The 18,142-nt window shown below is 43.3% G+C and overlaps 1 protein-coding gene across 1 annotated transcript in view; it reads left to right on the forward strand.

Annotated features, from left to right (window-relative positions):
* The window catches only part of SEZ6L (seizure related 6 homolog (mouse)-like), a 95,584-nt gene extending 85,397 nt beyond the window's left edge, over positions 1-10,187 (forward strand). The window contains exons 13-16 of the mRNA XM_011975344.1: positions 83-115; positions 2,216-2,327; positions 4,299-4,401; positions 6,843-10,187. Coding sequence (XP_011830734.1) covers positions 83-115; positions 2,216-2,327; positions 4,299-4,401; positions 6,843-6,872 — 278 coding nt within the window. The 3' untranslated portion in view covers positions 6,873-10,187. The remainder of the gene's footprint in view (positions 1-82; positions 116-2,215; positions 2,328-4,298; positions 4,402-6,842) is intronic.
* The last annotated feature ends 7,955 nt before the right edge of the window (positions 10,188-18,142 follow it).

Here is an 18,142-nt window from a genome sequence, read left to right on the forward strand (position 1 = left end):
GCATCTAATTTTTTGGCCTCATTTCATGCAAATGAAGTGAATTCACTTTACATTGACCAATGCTTCCTGATTTCTCTTTCAGTTAATCAAGACAGTTTTGAACATGCTTTAGAAGGTGAGTTCCAGAATGAAAAAAAAAAAAAGTTTAATAAATCAAACTAATAGCACACAAAACAAGGGCAGGTCTTTGAATATCTTTATTTAGACACTTAAAAAAATAAATAAATTCTACCTTCACACTGCCAAAGATAATTTTAAAATAATATTGTAAGGGGAAAAAATTATGGGATTTGCAAGTCAGGATCCTACGAGCAACCTGAAAGGGATTTGACAGCTGTTCTCTACATGGTAACAGCAACGAGACAAGGAAAGCTCAGAGCCCATGAGCCTGAGAAAGGCATAACCCTATTGTAAAACTTTTCATGATGCCATTCTAGAAAGGGAGCTAAATCTGGTGACGTGTCACCTTCCATGCTGAGAGTCCTCCTGGTTTCCAGAGAGAAGAGTTTGCCCTGGAAACATTCAATGGTCCATTTTTCCTTGAGTCTTTTTTCCCCTCAACATACCCACCCCTTCTCCCATGTCGCCTTACTTCAGCTCTCCTTTTATTAGAAATTCCCAACTGAGACTTATTCATGAGGAGCAGATGTTAAAATCTATCCAGGATTTTATTTCAGTTTTGTTTTCATTTTGTGGTTCCTTCCCTTTCCAACCCCTCCCGTGTGTGAAATGTCCAGCGTTCTATGTCACCGCTATTGAATTCAGTACAAAACCACTCACCGGGGCTGTGATGTAAAATATATACTGTAATATATTACTGTATATACATGTACATACAAATACAGTATATTATAGTATATATATTTTAAAATATATACTGTAATATATTGTTTCTGTTTTTTAAAAAAAGTGTTTTTACCCAATCAAGCAGTTTTGATTAGTCCTGGAGCCATCTTTAGCCTTCTGACAATAATGAGTTCACTTAGAATCTGGGGCTATGTAAATTACATGTCACTAGTGGCTGTTCCTTGTAACAGACAACACTTGAATCCAAGAGGGTGGAACCAGGGCTCAAATATAAGTGAAGGGGCATGAATTAGACACTCCACTTGGAAAATAGAGGGCACTTCGTGTTAGTTTCCATTCAGAGTATCCTTTTTCTGCCTTTTGCCGACCAGTGAACCATGAGAACGTCTCAAAGGGCTGGGGTTGCTCGGAGCTTATGAGAGCCATCGTAACGTTTTGTGCTCATGCATTTATTGTGGGTATTAGGATTGATTTTTCAGACCCCATTAAAGTGGTGGTTAATGGGTTATAGATTGGTGTACAGCCAAGCTCTATTAGATGTGACCGTAGAGAATGGCAGAGGAAACCTGGAGGCCAAGTTTCTAGAAGGGATGGAGGATCCGCCTTCAAGCTATGCTGGGAAAGCAGCCCTCTGCCCCAGGCTCCTGCAGCAGCTGTTCTAGTTCTTGCAATTGCCACAAATAATGGGAGGTTGAGAGGGCAGCTAGGGAATGTGCAAGGGTAGCCTCTGGGAATCAACACCGGGCCTTCAGAGTTGGGGTGTCACTGGGGTGTGCAGGGCGGAGAGCTGTCCCCAATGCTCAGAGCCCACTCCTGGACTGGAGAGTGGGACTCAAAAGGTCCAGGAGGGGCCCGCCAGTCTGCATGCAACAAGCTCCCCGCTCCACAGGTGAGCACCAAGTCTGAGAATCCCTTAGAAACCTTGCGGGTGAGAAACCACCAGCACTGTTCAACTCAACGACACACACAAACCCAGATTCGCCCACCACTCCTGCATCTGGGGTCCAGACCCATTCCTGTTTCTCTTCTCCACTCCATGGAATGTCCAGCAAATCTGCTTTCCCGGTTACTGAATTTGGGATTTTCTCCTAGTCTTCCTGTGAATTGGACTTTAACCAGATTTTAACTGTAGCCCCCCAAAAATGGGAATGGTATGATCAGGTTTCAAACAGTGTGATTTTCTGTAGCTCTTATGGCCAACCCACCCAAGGATGAGTCTGGGACCTCTTGCAAAGGAACAGCACCATTTCTTCTAGTCTTTATAGATGGCCCTCCAAGGTCTAAGGCCCTCACAGAGCCTTAGACCTTGGAAAGCCGTCTCCAAAGGGTGGAGAACTGGGCAGGTGGGCACTCAATGGGAGTCAGATACCTGGGAAATGAGGACCTCACTGGCTCCTGTGTTCAGTAGCAGAAGCGGCAGCAGAGACGTCGCTGGAAGGGGGGAACATGGCCCTGGCTATCTTCATCCCGGTCCTCATCATCTCCTTACTGCTGGGAGGAGCCTACATTTACATCACAAGGTAGGGAGCTGATGGGGGAGACGACTGCCAAGCACTCAGCCACCAGCACTCAGAGGGACTGGGCGGTTCATCTCTCTGAGCCTCAAGGTCTCCACCTGTAGCTCGGGCATAGTGGCATTTGTGTGATCGCAGAGATGCCCAGATTCAGCCCAATTCTGTGGGATAAATATTTACACTGGGCGATTATGAAGCCTCCAAGCAAGTAAGACAAATACTATTCCTGCCCTCAAGGAGGTTATGGTTTAGTGGAGGACGTAGATATGACATATTACCAGACATGTTGATTCGTTCCTTCCGTCACTCACTCATGCATTCACTCATTTATTCAACAAATACGTATTGGCAATCTGTTGTATATCAGACACTGTCCCAGGTGTTGGGGGTCATAGAAACTTGCATTGAATGCAGAAGGAAGAGATTAAACCATGTCCCAGAATAGCCACTCATTCATTCACATTCACTGTTGTTGAGCACCTACTAGGTGCCAGGCAGTTTTTTGGGTACTAGAAACATCATTTGTGAAAAAAAAAAAAAATAGAAGGAAATATTTGCTCTCCTGGGGTTCAAGTTCTAACAGGGAAAGATAGTAAGCAAAGTATGTAAGCAAATATATGTGTTAAAAACTGATAAGTGCAGGAAGAGAAGGCTGGGAGGGGGCAAGCATTCTGGAATAGAAGTGGTGGTTGACTTTTAAATAATGTAGCTAGAGGAGGCCCCACTGAGAAATGACATTTGAGCAAGGACTTGAAAGTGATCATGAGAAACCTATGCAGGCCAGGCATGATGGCTGACACCTGTAATCCCAGGACTTTGGGAGGCCAAGGCAGGCGAATCACTTGAGGTCAGGAGTTCGAGACCAGCCTGGCCAACATGATGGAACCCCATCTCTACTAAAAAAAAGAAAACATAAAATTCGCCTGGGCATGGTGGTGGGCGCCTGTAATCCCAGCTACTTGGGAGGCTGAGGCAGAAGAATCACTTGAACCTCAGAGGAGGAGATTGCAGTGAGCCGAGATCGTGACACTGCACTCCAGCCTGGGCAACAGAGCAAGACTCCATTTCAAAAACAAAAGAAACCTATGCAGATATGTGAAAAAGGAGGGTTTTATGCAGGGAAACAGCATGTGCAAAGGTTCTGAGGCAGGAACATGCCTAACATAAATCGTCCCTGCCCTTATGGAGCCCACAGTCTACTGGGGGCAGGGTAGAGTAAGTACACAAATAAATTATAACACACTAAGATAAACACAATGAAGGAAATGGTTAGGTGTGGTGAGTAACAGAGAAATCACCTTTAAATAGGTGGTCATGGGCCAGGCATAGTGGTTTATCCCCATAATCCCAGCGCTTTGGGAGGCCAAGGCTGGAGGATTGCTTGGGCCCAGGAGTTTGAGACCAGCTTGGGAAATGGGCAATATAGTGAGATCTCGTCTCTTAAAAAAAAAAAAAAAATTAGCCAAGTGTGGTGGTGCGTGCAGGTAGAAGAATCACTTGAGCCCAGGAGGCAGAGGTTGCAGTGAGACACCACTGCACTACAACCTGGGTGACAGAGCAAGACCCTGTCTCAAAACAAATAAATAAATAAATAGGTGGTCAAGGAAGGCTGATTTAAGGCAATATGGCATACAGTAGGTGCTCAATAAATGCTCATCCTTGTTCTTGTTTCCCTTTGCATTCAAGAGGGACCTGAGTGACCTTCCAGGAGAAAACAAATTAAGCTCCACCCCCTCCCTAGTAAGAGGGGGTCACAAGGCTTTGGTTCTCGCTGCCTGGGTTGCAAGTTGAGAGCAGTTATGATTTCTGCTTTCACCTCACTAGGATTCTCGCCTGCGAAAGGCTGTTTGCACACATCCTCGTTGTCATTCACAGAGGTGCCGCTGCTCAGGAAGTGGCACCAACTGTTCCCGTTCAATATTGTAATGTGTCTCCTAGCTGGGGAGAAGTAACTTCTGTCTCCTTTCTCTCCCCTAGATGTCGCTACTATTCCAATCTCCGCCTGCCTCTGATGTACTCCCACCCCTACAGCCAGATCACCGTGGAAACCGAGTTTGACAACCCCATTTATGAGACAGGGGTGAGTTGATCTCTCTCGTCTCTTTCCAATTCCCTCCCTCTTTGCTCTGAATTCACCAACAATAAGACAAAACATTTCATTTCCTATTGCGCACAGCCAGTGGTCCTGTCTTATCCCCACGAAGAGCCCTAAAGAGATAACTGCTGGGAGAACCCAGCTCTCTTTACAAGTGATTGGTGCTGAGGACGAGCCCAAGAGGCTGATTACTGTCAGCAGAACACCCACAGAAAAAAGAGGCTGCACCCAAGACCCACAGACAGCAGACCACCAGTGGTCTGGTGGCAATGTACAGCATTCCCACACATCCCACTGGGCTCCACCCTTTATTCAAAGGCATGTGAAACATCCCTACACATTTGAGTGTCAGACCCTGTGTTAGGTGCTAGGAACATAGTCATGAACCCGAACAGACACAGATTCCACCAGTAATGAGTTTACCATCTTGTGAATTACTATTATCAATAATAATACATGTCATGTGCTGAGCACTTTAAATGCATAATCTCCTTGAATCCTTGCAGCTCTCTGCAATACATTCCACAGTTATCTCTAATTGATTGATGAGGATATTGAGGTCCAGAGAGAGGAAAGAATAATTTGGCCAAGGTGGCGCACAGCCAGGATGCACAGCCTGAAGCCAGGATGCAAATTCAACCTGACACTCTTAATCGCGATGCTATCTTGCCTCCCTTGGACCTCCAACAATCCAATGTGTCCATGAATATTTTGATTACAACAAATAATACTTTTTAAGGACTATGAAAAAATTGCTAGGAGAATGTATAATGGGGACACTTGGAGTTGGGCAAGGCATCGTTGAGAAAGTGAGAGTATAGCTGAGACATGGGAAGTGGTTAGGGCTTGGACGGTGGGCTGAAGAGGATGTCAGACAGATGGGAGAGCATGTGCAAAGGTCCAGGGCACATGCGAGGAAGCAAAAGGCTGGTTATGACTTTGCAAAACCATCATCCTTCAAATTCACTGTGTAACGATGTGCAGCCATCTCCCAATGTTTGGGGGGAATAAACCTGACTTGTTTCTTGTCCCACTAACCTTCCTTCACCTCCACTTTCTCTGATCTCCTGTGTTAGTTATCTATTGATGTGTAACCATATTACTGCAAACTTAGGGGCCTAAATTAACAACACACATTTATTATCTCATAGTTTCTATAAGTCAGGAAGCCAGGCACAGCTTAGCTGGACCCCCTGCTTTATGACTCACAGGCTACAAACAAGGCAGCAACTGGGCTGCAGTCTCATCTGAGGCTCAACCAGGGAAGGATCCACTTCCAAACTCACATGGTTGTTGACAGCATTCAGTTCCTTGCAGGTTGTTAGAATGAGGGCCTCAATTTCTTTGAGCTGTCTTCTAGGGGCCACCCTCAGTTTCTTCCATGTGGGCCTCTCCATAGAGCGTCTCATGACATAGCAGCTGGCTTCTTCAAAGTCACCGTGAGAGAGAGAGTCATCTTGCAAGATAGAAGTCACAAGCCTGTGTCATGCAAACATGGAAGTGACATCCTAGCACCTGTGTATTCTCCTAGTTAGAATCAAGTCACAGGCTCTACCCACCCTTAAAAGAAGGAGACCACACAAAGGCATGAGCCCCAGGAGGTGGGGATCATGGAGACCACCTTGGGCCTGCCCACCACACTCCCATGTACCATGAAGCATAGATGTGATTGCACATCTGTGTTGGCTGAATAGGAGCTGGAGACTTCCATTAAAGTATGTGACAGTGACAACTTCCAGGGCTGAGCCTGTGACTTCTTCTATCTCCTTGCTCCTTGTCCCTGGGGCTTGGAATACATTACTCACACTCCATAAATATTGAAGAAATTCAACTACCCACATGTTGTAGTCATTTCATATGGCAATGGTAGATCAGGGCATATGTTGTTTTGCATTCTATGTAGCTTGCTTTGAAATCATGGGAAAAGGTCAGACTGAAATAAAGAATTTTAGAGACTAGACATTATGAATACTTATTAGTAGAGTGTATCAGTGACCAAGAGCTATAGTAATGCTGAGTAACAAACATCTCCAAACTCAATGGCTTAATGCAACAAGCATTCATTTGCTCTTCAGTCTGTGGGTCAGCGTTTTAGCTGGGTGGTATCCTGACATTGTCTGGTTGATGGCTGGGTGACTCAGCTCTGCTTTGTGTGTCTTTCATTTTCCTGCAGCGACTAAAGCCTAGCTCATGGTGATGACAGATGGGCAGGATGTGAGCAGAAACATACAAGTATGTTTCAAGCAGCTGTTGTACCCCATTTCCTTATAACCCATTGGCAAAAGCAAGTCAGGGTCAGAGTGAGAGGGGACTGCAAAGTCACGACCAAGGGCATGGACATACAGAGGTGCCAAGAACTGCATCCCCCTATGTATATCACTCTACCACACAAGGGTTTGACAAATCTGTGCTTCTCTCTCTTGCAGGAAACCAGAGAGTATGAGGTTTCTATCTAAAGAGAGCTACACCTGAGAAGGGGACTTGTGAACTCAGCCACAATCTCCTCGAGACATTCATCCAGAGACCATATGGCATTTGATTGAAACCCCAGAATGTCGACTGTCTTTTCTTTAGACTCTTTATTGAAGGTTTACTGTTTTCTTCCCTGTATTTATTATATTTAAAAGTGAAATAGGTGTGGGTTTGGATGTTTTGCGGCCTCAGCAAAATTCATGTTACAGCCTCAATTCTGAAGGCAGGTGGAAGACTTGCAAAGTGGCAAATCGCGGCAGCAAAAACACAAAACAACAGATGGAGTTTCTCCCATCAGCAATGCCATGCTAAGGCTGCATCGAATTGCATGCATCTTTGGGAACCATGCCCATGGTGTTTTCAGTACAAATCTAAGTCCCAAGATTAGGTTGGAAAGGGTATTTCTTGTTGGCTTAGTTTGGGTTGGAATTTAGCATGGGTACTTAAACCCATTTGGGGAACTGCGCTCCAAAACAAATTCTGTGTCCTCTCTTCCCATTCTACCAGCTTCCGAAAGGTTTTACCACATCCCCTCCCTCTCACAGTTCTTCTGAAGGTAGCAAAGGTGTTACATAAACATTGTCTTTTACCACTCTAGCCTTGCTGGACAGTGACAAAACAAGAAAACGTTTTCCTTCTAAAAAGGTGACAAAGGACCAAAGGGAATTTTTCAGAGAAAAAATGAGAGATTTGAGAGTTCCAATGAAGAATTGGGTGAGGGGGATCGTTGGGTAAGGGAAGTGGGTTAATAAAATGTTCTGTTCTTTGACACTCTTTCAACGATGAAAGAGCACGTAATTTATGCTACGAGTGCCAGAATCAATCACCATGTTCAGCAAGCCACTCTCAAGCTGTGATAATAAACACACAGGCTTAGGAGGCACCGGCGGCCCCACTCATACAGTGACAAGGATTTGTGATGGGAAAAAGGAGGTGCTATGTTTGGAAATCCAGGGGTGAGCTCTGTTTTCTCCTGGGGTTCTGGAATATCTCTCAGCTCTCAAAATAGAGCAGAGTCAAGTGCACTGATTCTCTAAAAGGTGTCATCTTCAGAGTATACTTGCCATCAAGTATTTCAGGGGGCGGGAGGTCCTATGAGAAGAAACTATTTTTCTATTCTCTGAAGCTGTCTGAATGTTGGAGGGTGGTGTGAATGCTGACTGAGGAGCTGCAGAGAACAGGGGCAGGAGATTTTAAATCACAGCAAACCGTCCAGTGGAATCCTGTATCGTCTGACCTGAACATCAATGAAGACAGAGAGAGGAATTTCATCCAGAAAGGATTCCACAGCCCCACATCTAATCACACGGGCATTCCTCCTATTTTATCAGGGTCTGTTTTCCCCCAACCCAGTGAAGCTGGTGCATGTGTGACTCTTTGGAAAATTCTTTTCTAAATACAGGAATAAAGAGAAGGTGGAGGGTGCGGGTGCATGGAAGAAATACTATGTGTAAAGCAGACTCACCTCCCTGGGACCGGTGACGTGGTGGTGACAGTCAATGGCTTGGACAGGCACACGGGCTCAGTGGCATTTGGAACTCTCTTTGATGCCCTCCCATTCTCTCTGGAATTGTTTCAAGTCTGCTGGTTTTCAAACAAGAAAAGATCTTTCCAGCCGTAGGGAGAATGGTGGGGAATCTATGTTTTGGTGGTTACATTGAAAACATCTTAAGCAAGATAGGGAAAGCTGGTTTTATGCACACATGTACTCTCCTTCCCAGCAGGAACTCAGACCTCAATCTTGGGGTCTAAGACCAGAATATTTTCCTTCTGCCAGAAAAGAATCTTGCATGTATACTCCTGAAGGCATGCTTGTGTGGTCCATGGCAAGAAATAGCTAAAGGCTGTTTTCCAGGACCCAAAGCCCCATTTAATGCAAGAACCAGAGAAGTGTTCCAGGCCATTAGTGAACAATGTCGTGTTTGGAGAAAGATAACAACAAAAATAATGTAACCTTTCCTTAAAAGGCAGAACCCAATCCATTTTATTGGATGCTTATTCTAACCCTAACCCTGGGTCACCTGGAGTGAAGACTCTATTAATAATATTTGATTTTAGAACATATTATGGTTATGTGAAAACTAAACATTTGCCTTCTATAAAGACTGACAAAATATAAATCTTTATCCTAACCCTATCCCCAAAACTAGCCAGGCCACACCCCAGGTGTTCTTATTCGCTATTGGAAAGATAGAAAAGGCGTTGGGTTTTTTGTTTTTTTGTTGTTGTTGCTGTCATTGTTGTTTTTTTCAGGAGACCAGTGTCTCAGTTCTGTCTTAGTAGTACCGCACCTGTAACCATGTTTTAAAAGTTTGTTTTAGCCTAGAGACGGATCATACGAGTTCAGCGATGTACAGTGTGATTGAAAAGACAGGTTGGTGTCTATTTTTCTTTTCAAAATATCTGAATGTGTATTTGTAATACGTAAAGGTAAAAAAAACACTAGTGCCAAAAATGTGCAAGGCATCTCATTACAGTTCATAGACGTCTGTTTTTATAAGATCAATATTAAAACCCATTGGGATTAAATATTTTTGAATAGGATACACTCTTGAGAAACTCGAGAATGGACTGAGCCTTCCTACAAGCCACTCTTTGTTTTCAAAACAGTGGGGAAATACGTTTACAGAGATTGTGAGCTTCAGAGAATGCATGTGATGGCGTGTATTACATGCTAATTCATATAAGCTGTATCTGTCAGCTACCGCCCTGTGCTTTAAAAATGCACACACTTGACCCCCTTTAGCTTGGAGCTCAGCTTTTTGCTCTTTTTTTTTTTTTTTTTTTTTTGTAGAATTATTTAGCTAACATAAGTATTCTGATCGCTACCTGATGGCCATTCTTACTTAGTTTCATAGATGTGCTTTAACTATGATCTTTTGAAGCTCACCCCTTGGAGAGCCTATAGAACCTCAGGCTGATAGCTTTGAAAACTGCCACACAGCCCAGAAGGAAGCAAAGCGTCTGCATAATCAAGAGGGTTGTGTAAGAAGTAGTGATTTGGCAAATATGTGGGTAGCTTTAGGCTGAGGCATGGGCCTCAGGCAAAAATGCCCTTTGAGTGAATCCAAAGGGCATGACCTTCCTATGTCCTTGACTAGGCATGATGGGTCATTTGAGGTCAGATATTATTTGAGTTGTTCAGCACCCCCAAAGGTAGGCTTTCTCCTGGGAAATCTTCATTTCCATTTTATCGCCAAACGGAATAAAAAGCAAAACAAACTTTCTAAGCTAGAATAATGAAATTAAGTCATTTTCCACTTTGTATATATTGATGCTAATAAAACCGATGAAAAAGACTCAAGTGTGTGGGATTTTTGTTACAGACACTTCAGGACGGCACCAAATGGAATGTTTCCAGTTTCTGGGGATTGGGTTGGGGTAACACCTACGGATACTTTGGATGCTAAGACAGGACATCCCACTCTGGAATGGTTCTGGGACCTTCAAGGGATGTTTGGGACAAGATGGATTTGATGGCACTGCCATCATCAGATGTTCCACCATCCTCCCTGTCTTAGCTCAGCCTGTCAAAAGAAAATACCACAGACTAGATGGATTAAACAACAGAAATCTGTTTCTAAAAGTTCTAGAGACTGAGAAGTCCAAGATCAGGGTACCAGCCAATTCAGTCCCTGGTGAGAGCTCTCTTCCTGGCTTATAGATGACCTTTTTGCTGTGTCTTCACACAGTGGAGGGAAGGGAAAAGGCAGGAAGGAAGAGAGGAGAGGAAGAGAAAGAGGCAGAGGCAGCTCTTCCTCTTCTTAAAAAGCCACAATCTTATCAAATGAGGTCCAGTGCTTTTGACCTTATTTAGCTTTAATTTCCTGCTAATGGTCTTATCTCCAACTACGGTCACATTGGGGGTTAGAGCTTTAACATATGAATTTTGGAGAGACACAGCTGTCTATAGCATTGCACGCCTGGCACCCCCAAAATGTATGTCCTTCTTGCACGCAAAATATGTTTCCTGCACTCCAACAGCCTCCAAAGTCTTAACTCATAACACCATCGACTCGTCTAAAGTCTCATCTAAATATCATTTAAATCAGGTATGAGTGAGGACCAAGGCATGATTTATCCTGAGGCAAACTGCTCTCTATCTGTAAATCTGTGAACCCACACAAGTTATGTGCTTCCAAAACACAATGGTGGGACAGGCATAGGATAGACATTGCTATACCAAAAGGGAGAAATAAGGAAGGAGAATAATAAGAAAGAAATAAGAAAGGGGTGTCGGGTTTCAAGCAAGTGCAAGACCTAGCAAGGCAAATTCCATTAGATCTCAAGACTTGAGAATAAGCTTCTTTGGTTTGATGCTCTGCCCTAAAGGCCCACTGAGGTGGCAGCATCACCTCCACGGCTCTTTCAAGCTTCCCTGTTCACACAGCTTTCTTCAGAGAGCAGTCCACCCCTGAGGCACTGGATGGGATTGTCCTGGCTGAAACCAGAGACAAAGCCCTGCCCTTGGAAACAGAGGAGAAAACACCTTGGTTCTGGGGCCTATGGTGGCAATGGCACCCCTGATGATTCTTTAATCACCTTCTGCTTCATTCTTAGCACACATTCATAGCTGATGGCTCTACGGTTTGGTCCTGTAGATTCCAAGAAGGTTGAGAGTTATCCTTCAGTCTGTCCTGCTTTCTCTACCCTCTTTAGTTCCAACTGGCAGTGTCTTCACTGGTATAATACCATTCCTGGATTCTGCCAAGATAGCTGATGAAGTGCATGAGTTGTACTCATGATCTCTATTGTTTAAATTTTTATTTATTTTTTTTTTATAAGGACAGGGTCTCACTATGTTGCCCAGGCTGGTCTCGAACTCCTGGGCTAAAGTGATCCCCTCACCTCAGCCTCCCAAAGTGCTGTTTTTACAGGCATGAGCCGCCATTCCTGGCCTCGTGATCTCTTCACCACGTGATTGTTCAGACACATTCTCAGTACTCTCTTCAGAACAAGCTTTCTAATTTTTTTTTTTTTTTTGCAATAGGGAAAGGCCGAAATTTTGCGAAATCTTCAAGTTCTGCTTCCTTTTTGCTTAATTGTTTTTTCTGACAACCAAAATGAGTGACGGAGGCAGGTGTCTCAATCAATCAAGGTTTATGCAGCCAGTTGAAGGGTGCACCCAGGAAAGATGTGAGTCACAGACACATCTGTGGCTCTATTTTCCAGAGATGTTCTTAAGAGGTTTAGTAGTTCTACATTTTCCTTAAAAGGAAGGAGGGGGCAATGAGGTAAATGATTACATAGTTGTGAGAGACTTTAGTTAGTACCCCCAAAATTTACATATTACATAAGATAAGATGAATGAAGAAAAAAGGAATCGAGGAAGCAGACATCTCAGGGAGGGGTGAAGAAACGATGGATCTCATCTTTGTTCTGTACCTGGGGAAATAAGCTAGTTATCTACATTATCAGTGTAGAGTCTTTTGAAAGGGCTGGTTTCTGTTTAGCCCTTAGAGAAGAAAGATTGATGGTAATTGTTGAAGGCAAGGGGATAATGAGGTGTGTCTGACCTCCAGCCCATCATGGCCAGAAACTCAGCTTCAGTTTCTCTGGGGTCTCCTTGGCCAAGAGGAAATTCATTCCGTCAGTTGGGAGCTGAGAATTCTATTGTTATTTCTCACTTTTTTTGTTTGTTTGTTTTGTTTTGTTTTGTTTTTTGTTTGAGACAGAGTCTTGATCTGTTGCCCAGGCTGGAGTGCAGTGGCACAATCTTGGCTCACTGCAACCTCTGCCTCCCAGGGTCAAGCAATTCTTCCGCCTCAGCCTCCCAAGTAGCTGGGATTACAGGTGCATGCCACCATGCCCAGCTAATATTTGTATTTTAGTAGAGACAGGGTTTCAACATGTTGGCCAGTCTGGTCTGAAATTCCTGACCTCAGGCGATCCACCTGCTTCAGCCTCCAAAAGTGCTGGGATTATAGGCGTGACTTCTCACTTCTTTAATTAATCTCTCTCCTTTCACATTTTACTATAAGCAGTCAGGAGAAACCAAGCCACTCCTTCAACACTTTGCTTTGGAATCTCTTCAGCTAAATACAGCAATTCCCTCTCACCTGTGGGCAGTACCTTCCAAGATGCCCAGTGTATGCCTAAAACCACAGAGAGTACTGAACTCTATATATACTATGTTTTTTCATATACATACATATCTATGATAAAGTCTAACTTATAAATTAGGTACATAAAGAGATGAAGAATAATATTAAAATAGAAAAATTATAACAATATACCAGCATCACTACTCTTGAACTTTGGGGTTATTATTAAATAAAGTAAAGGTTACTTGAACACAAACCCTGAAATAGCACAATAGTCCATCTGACAACCAAGATGGCTACTAAGTGATGGGCAGGTAGGTAGCGTAGACAGCATGGACATGCTAGACAGAGGGGTGATTCATGTCCCAGGCGGGACAAAGTGAGATGGTGCAAGATTTTATCATGCTACTCAGAAAAACGGGGCTCAATGTAAAACTTATGAATTGTTTACTTCTGGAATTTTTTTTTTTTTTTTTTTTTTTTTTTTTTATTATACTTTAAGTTCTAGGGTACATGTGCACAACGTGCAGGTTTGTTACATTTGAAAATCAGGTTTTTGTAGTTGTAACTAAGTTAACAATCTGGAGATGACATCATCCTGCATTTATTTATTTTTTTTGAGACACAGTTTTTGCTCTGTTGCCCAGGTTGGAGTGCAATGGCACAATCTCAGCTCACTGCAACCTCTGCCTCCGGAGTTCAGGTGATTCTTCTGCCTTAGCCTCTCAAGTAGTTGGGATTACAGGTGCCTGCCACCATGCTCAGCTCATTTTTGTATGTTTAGTAGAGATGAGGCTTCAATTTGTTGGCCAGGCTGGTCTCGAACTCTTGACCTCAGTCAACCACTGGCCTCGGCCTCCCAAAGTGCTAGGATTACAGGCGTGAGCCACTGCACTCAGCCTGTTTATGAAATTTTCCATTTAAGATTTTCAGATGGCAGTTGACCTTGGGTAACTAAAATGTAGAAAGCAAAACCATAGATAAGGGAGAACTACTGTCTCCAGTTTCATTGTTCACAAATTCTACCTTCCATAAAACACTAGGAGGAAGTTCAGCTAAGTTCTTTTTCACTTACAACTAGGACTGCCTTAATTCCACTTTCAAATCACATGTTTCTAATTTCTGTCTGAGACCTCAGCAGACCAGAATGACCTGTTTTTTGTTTTTTTGTTTTTGGGGGGGTTTTTTTTGTTTGTTTGTTTGTTTTTTTCTTGAGACAAGGTCTCACTCTGTTACCCAGGCTAGAGTGCAATGAAGTGATCACAACTTACTGCAGCCCAGACCTCCTGGGCACAGTTGATCCTCCTACCTCAGCCTCCCAAATAGCTGGGACCACAGGCGTGCACCACCACACCCAGTTAAGTTTTGTATTTTTTGTAGAAATGGGGTTTCACCACATTGCCTAGGCTGGTCTCGAACTCCTGGGCTCAAGTAATCCACTCTCCTCAGCCTCCCAAAGTGCAGGATGACATTTAATGTTCATATCTCTACCAACATTCTGTTCATGGTAATGTAGGTTAGCATGCAACTCAAAACCCTTCCAGCCTCTACTCATTACCCAGTTCCAAAGCCACTTCCACAGGAAACAAAACCAATAAAGTGAGTGTGTGTGTGTGGAGAGACAGAGGGAGAGAGATTATAAGGAATTACGTCATGCTATTATGGAGACTGAGAAGTCCCAAGATCTGCAGCCAGGAAGCTGGAAACCCAGGAAGCTGATATGTAATTCCAGTCCAAGTCCTAAGGCCTGAGACCCAGAAGAACAAATGATGTAAGTTCCCATCTGGAAGCCAGCAGGCATAAGACACAAGAAGAACAGATACTTACATTCAAATCCAAAGGTCATGAAAGAATGACATCCTGGCTCAAAGCAGTTAGGCAGGAGGGGTTCCCTCTTACTGATGGGAGGGTCAGCTTTTGGGTTATATTCAGACCTTCAACTGTTGGGATGAGCATTATATATTAGGAAGGGCAATCTGCTTTACTTAGTCCATCAACAAATCAAATGCTAATTTTATCCCAAAACACCCTCAAACGAGGACACTCAGAATAATGTCTGACCAAATAGCTGGACATCCCATCACCGAGTCAAATTAACAAAAATTAACTGTCACACTCCCAAAGCCCTATAAATGCAAGGTGACCACTCTAATGAGCTATAGTGTCCACGCCAAAGTCTTGCAATGATGTTGCTATTTCTCAGAGAGAAACAGAAAAATGTTTTCACAACTCTTGAGATATAGGCATATGTGACTTACCCTCATATCTTAGGTTGGGCTCCCCCAGAAGCAAACCTTCAGATCAAAATTCAAGAGCAAATAATGTATTTGCTAGGCAATTCCACAGAGTACCAGTAGAGGAGTGGTAAAGTGAGACTAGAAAGGAAAATAAGCCAATACAAAGTGCATTGGTCAAGCAAGTTACTCCTGGGGACAACTGGGAATCCATCAGGCTGGATAATTCTTCGAGATGGTGAAAAAAAAGCCTCAGGGTTGTTCCCTCTGAGCAGTGAGGGAGCTGGGGTATTTATCCACCAGTTCCCAACTGTCAGGGATTGAGTTGTTCCTGGGAGGCATTAACTCCTAGGCACCTCTGGGTTTCCTTGTGCTTAGAGAAAGAGAGTTATCTATGCCTGCAGGTAGAAAGCATCGAGTAGAGTTCATGGAAAAGCGACTACCAAAGGAATATGGGCAAAGCACATGCAGCATTTTTTATGCCTACTTCTTGCCCAAGTCAATCATCAATCAATTCATCAACAAATATTTTTAGCACCTAAAAATGCAGTTTATTGTGATGCTAACACCTTGGTAACTTGGTCAAATGTGGGAAAGCCTAAAAATATAAGTAAATATGGGATTGAAATTTAAAAGCCTAAAGATGTCATTCAACCTGACCGACCCCCCAAAAAAAAAAAAGAAAGAAAGCCTAAAGATTTCAATCAAAGTAATTTCATTTAAAATTAACCCTTCCCCTTCTGATGATAACAATGTCTTTCAATTAAAACACAGGTTTAAACAGTGTTTTCAAAAGAAGGCACACTAGCTCATTTCTTTGTTTGTTTGTTTGTTTTTTTAATTCTTTTTTCTTTTGCTTTTTTTTTTTTTTTTTTTTTTTTGAGGTGGAGTCTCGCTCTGTCACCCAGGCTGTAGTGCAATGGCCGAATCTCAGCTCACTGCAAGCTCCGCTTCCCAGGTTTACGCCATTCTCCTGCCTCAGCCTCCCAAGTAGCTGGGACTACAGGCGCCCGCCACTTCGTCCGGATAGTTTTTTGTATTTTTTAGTAGAGACGGGGTTTCACCGGGTTAGCCAGGATGGTCTTGATCTCCTGACCTCGTGATCCGCCCATCTCGGCCTCCCAAAGTGCTGGGATTACAGGCTTGAGCCACTGCGCCCGGCCGCTTATTTCTTTTTTTAAAAAAAAAAGTCCCTAACGTTTAGAAATTTTTCAACTGGCATTTTTGAAACCAATGTTTCCAACTCAGTAATAAAATTTGGGATGAAAAAAACAAAATTCCCGCATCAGCAATTTGTGTTTTTAAGAGCTTGTATCTTTCCTCAAAAAAGAAAAAAATCGGAGTGACAAAATTCTGGTTAGTTTTGCTTTCATGTTTCATTATATCACCTCTAACACTAATGGGACCAAAAATGTTAGCTAGGAGGGAATTGTAAGAGGATGAAAATTGGGCTATTAGAGACCAGGAAAGGATGGATGAAAGATCTCAACAAAAGGGAGTGGTAGTCTTCAGTCTTGATGAGGTTACATTTTGTCTTTGTCTTCTATAAATGCTTACCCTTAAAATAGGCAAAATTGGCGTGTTAAGAAAGAAAGAGGCCGGCCATGGTGACTCGTGCCTGTAATCCTGGCACTTTGGGAGGCCCAGGTGGGTGGATCACCTGAGGTCAGGAATTCGAGACCAGCCTGGCCAACATGGTGAAACTCCATCTCTGCTAAAAATACAAAAATTAGCCAGGCATGATGGTAGGCACCTGTAATCCCAGCTACTCGGGGGAGGCTGAGGCAGGAGAATCACTTGAACCCAGGAGGAAAAGGTTGCAGTGAGCCGAGATCACACCACTGCACTCCAACCTGGGCAACAAGAGTGAGACTCCCTCTCAAAAATAAATAAATAAATAAATGAAAATTAAAAAGAAGGAAAGAAATTAATAGTGTACATAATACCAAAGTTTTGGAACATGACGTGGTGAAACAGTGGCTGTTGGTGAGGTCAGCAAGGAGAAAAGATAGAATTACAAGGATTTAAATTGTGCTTAAAATTTTTTTGATTAAACCGCTTCTACTCTGGGCAGAGAGAGTCTACCCTGTGCACTTCTTTTTTGTTTTTTGTTTTGAGACAGGGTCTCACTCTGTCACCCAGGCAGGAGTGTAGTGGCGCAATCTCGGCTCACTGCAGCCTCCGCCTCCCGGGTTCAAGTGATTCTCTTGCCTCAGCCTCCTGAGTAGCTGGACTCCAGACACCTGCTACCATGCTGGTGGCAGCTCAGCTAATTTTTGTTTTGGGGGATTTTGTTGTTGTTGTTGTTTGTTTGTTTTGTAGAGATGGGGTTTCACCATATTGCCCAGGCTGATCTTGAATTCCTGAGCTCAAATGATCCACATGCCTCAGCCTCCCAAAGTGCTGGGATTACAGGCACGAGCCACTGCACCCGGCCCCACTTCTTTCTTGTATAGCTTTCTGTAGGATAGAGAGTTTTTTAAAATGAGGGTTTGCAGGTAACCCAAGAGTTTTATAACTGCTTCTTGATCTACCCTTTATAATAAGTTGGAAGTCTATTCACATGACAGAGACAGATTTGCAGTGTAAGATAAGTGTGTGTTTTTTTTGTTTTGTTTTTTCAAAAGCCTACAGCACCTGTAGGCTTTTGTATTCCCAGGCAGTCTCCCATCCAAGATACTAAGTAGACCTGATTAGCTTAGCTTAGCTTAGCTTCCAAGATCAGACAAGATTGGGCACATTTACAGTGGCAAGACCCTGTGGACAAGTATGTTTTTATGCCATGATCCTGCATGAGAATTAATTCATCATTGTTTGCTTCCTCACAGATTGTTTCCTAAATCTATAAAAAAGTTGAATTGACAGTATAAAACAAGGCTTTAATTACAGTAGTGTGGGGAAAAGAGATCAGACTGTTACTGTGTCTATATAGAAAGAAGTAGACATAAGAGACTCCATTTTGTTCTGTATTTGAGA

This window comes from Mandrillus leucophaeus, unplaced genomic scaffold, assembly GCF_000951045.1.
Source record: "Mandrillus leucophaeus isolate KB7577 unplaced genomic scaffold, Mleu.le_1.0 Scaffold154, whole genome shotgun sequence".
Taxonomy (NCBI): Eukaryota; Metazoa; Chordata; class Mammalia; order Primates; family Cercopithecidae; genus Mandrillus; species Mandrillus leucophaeus.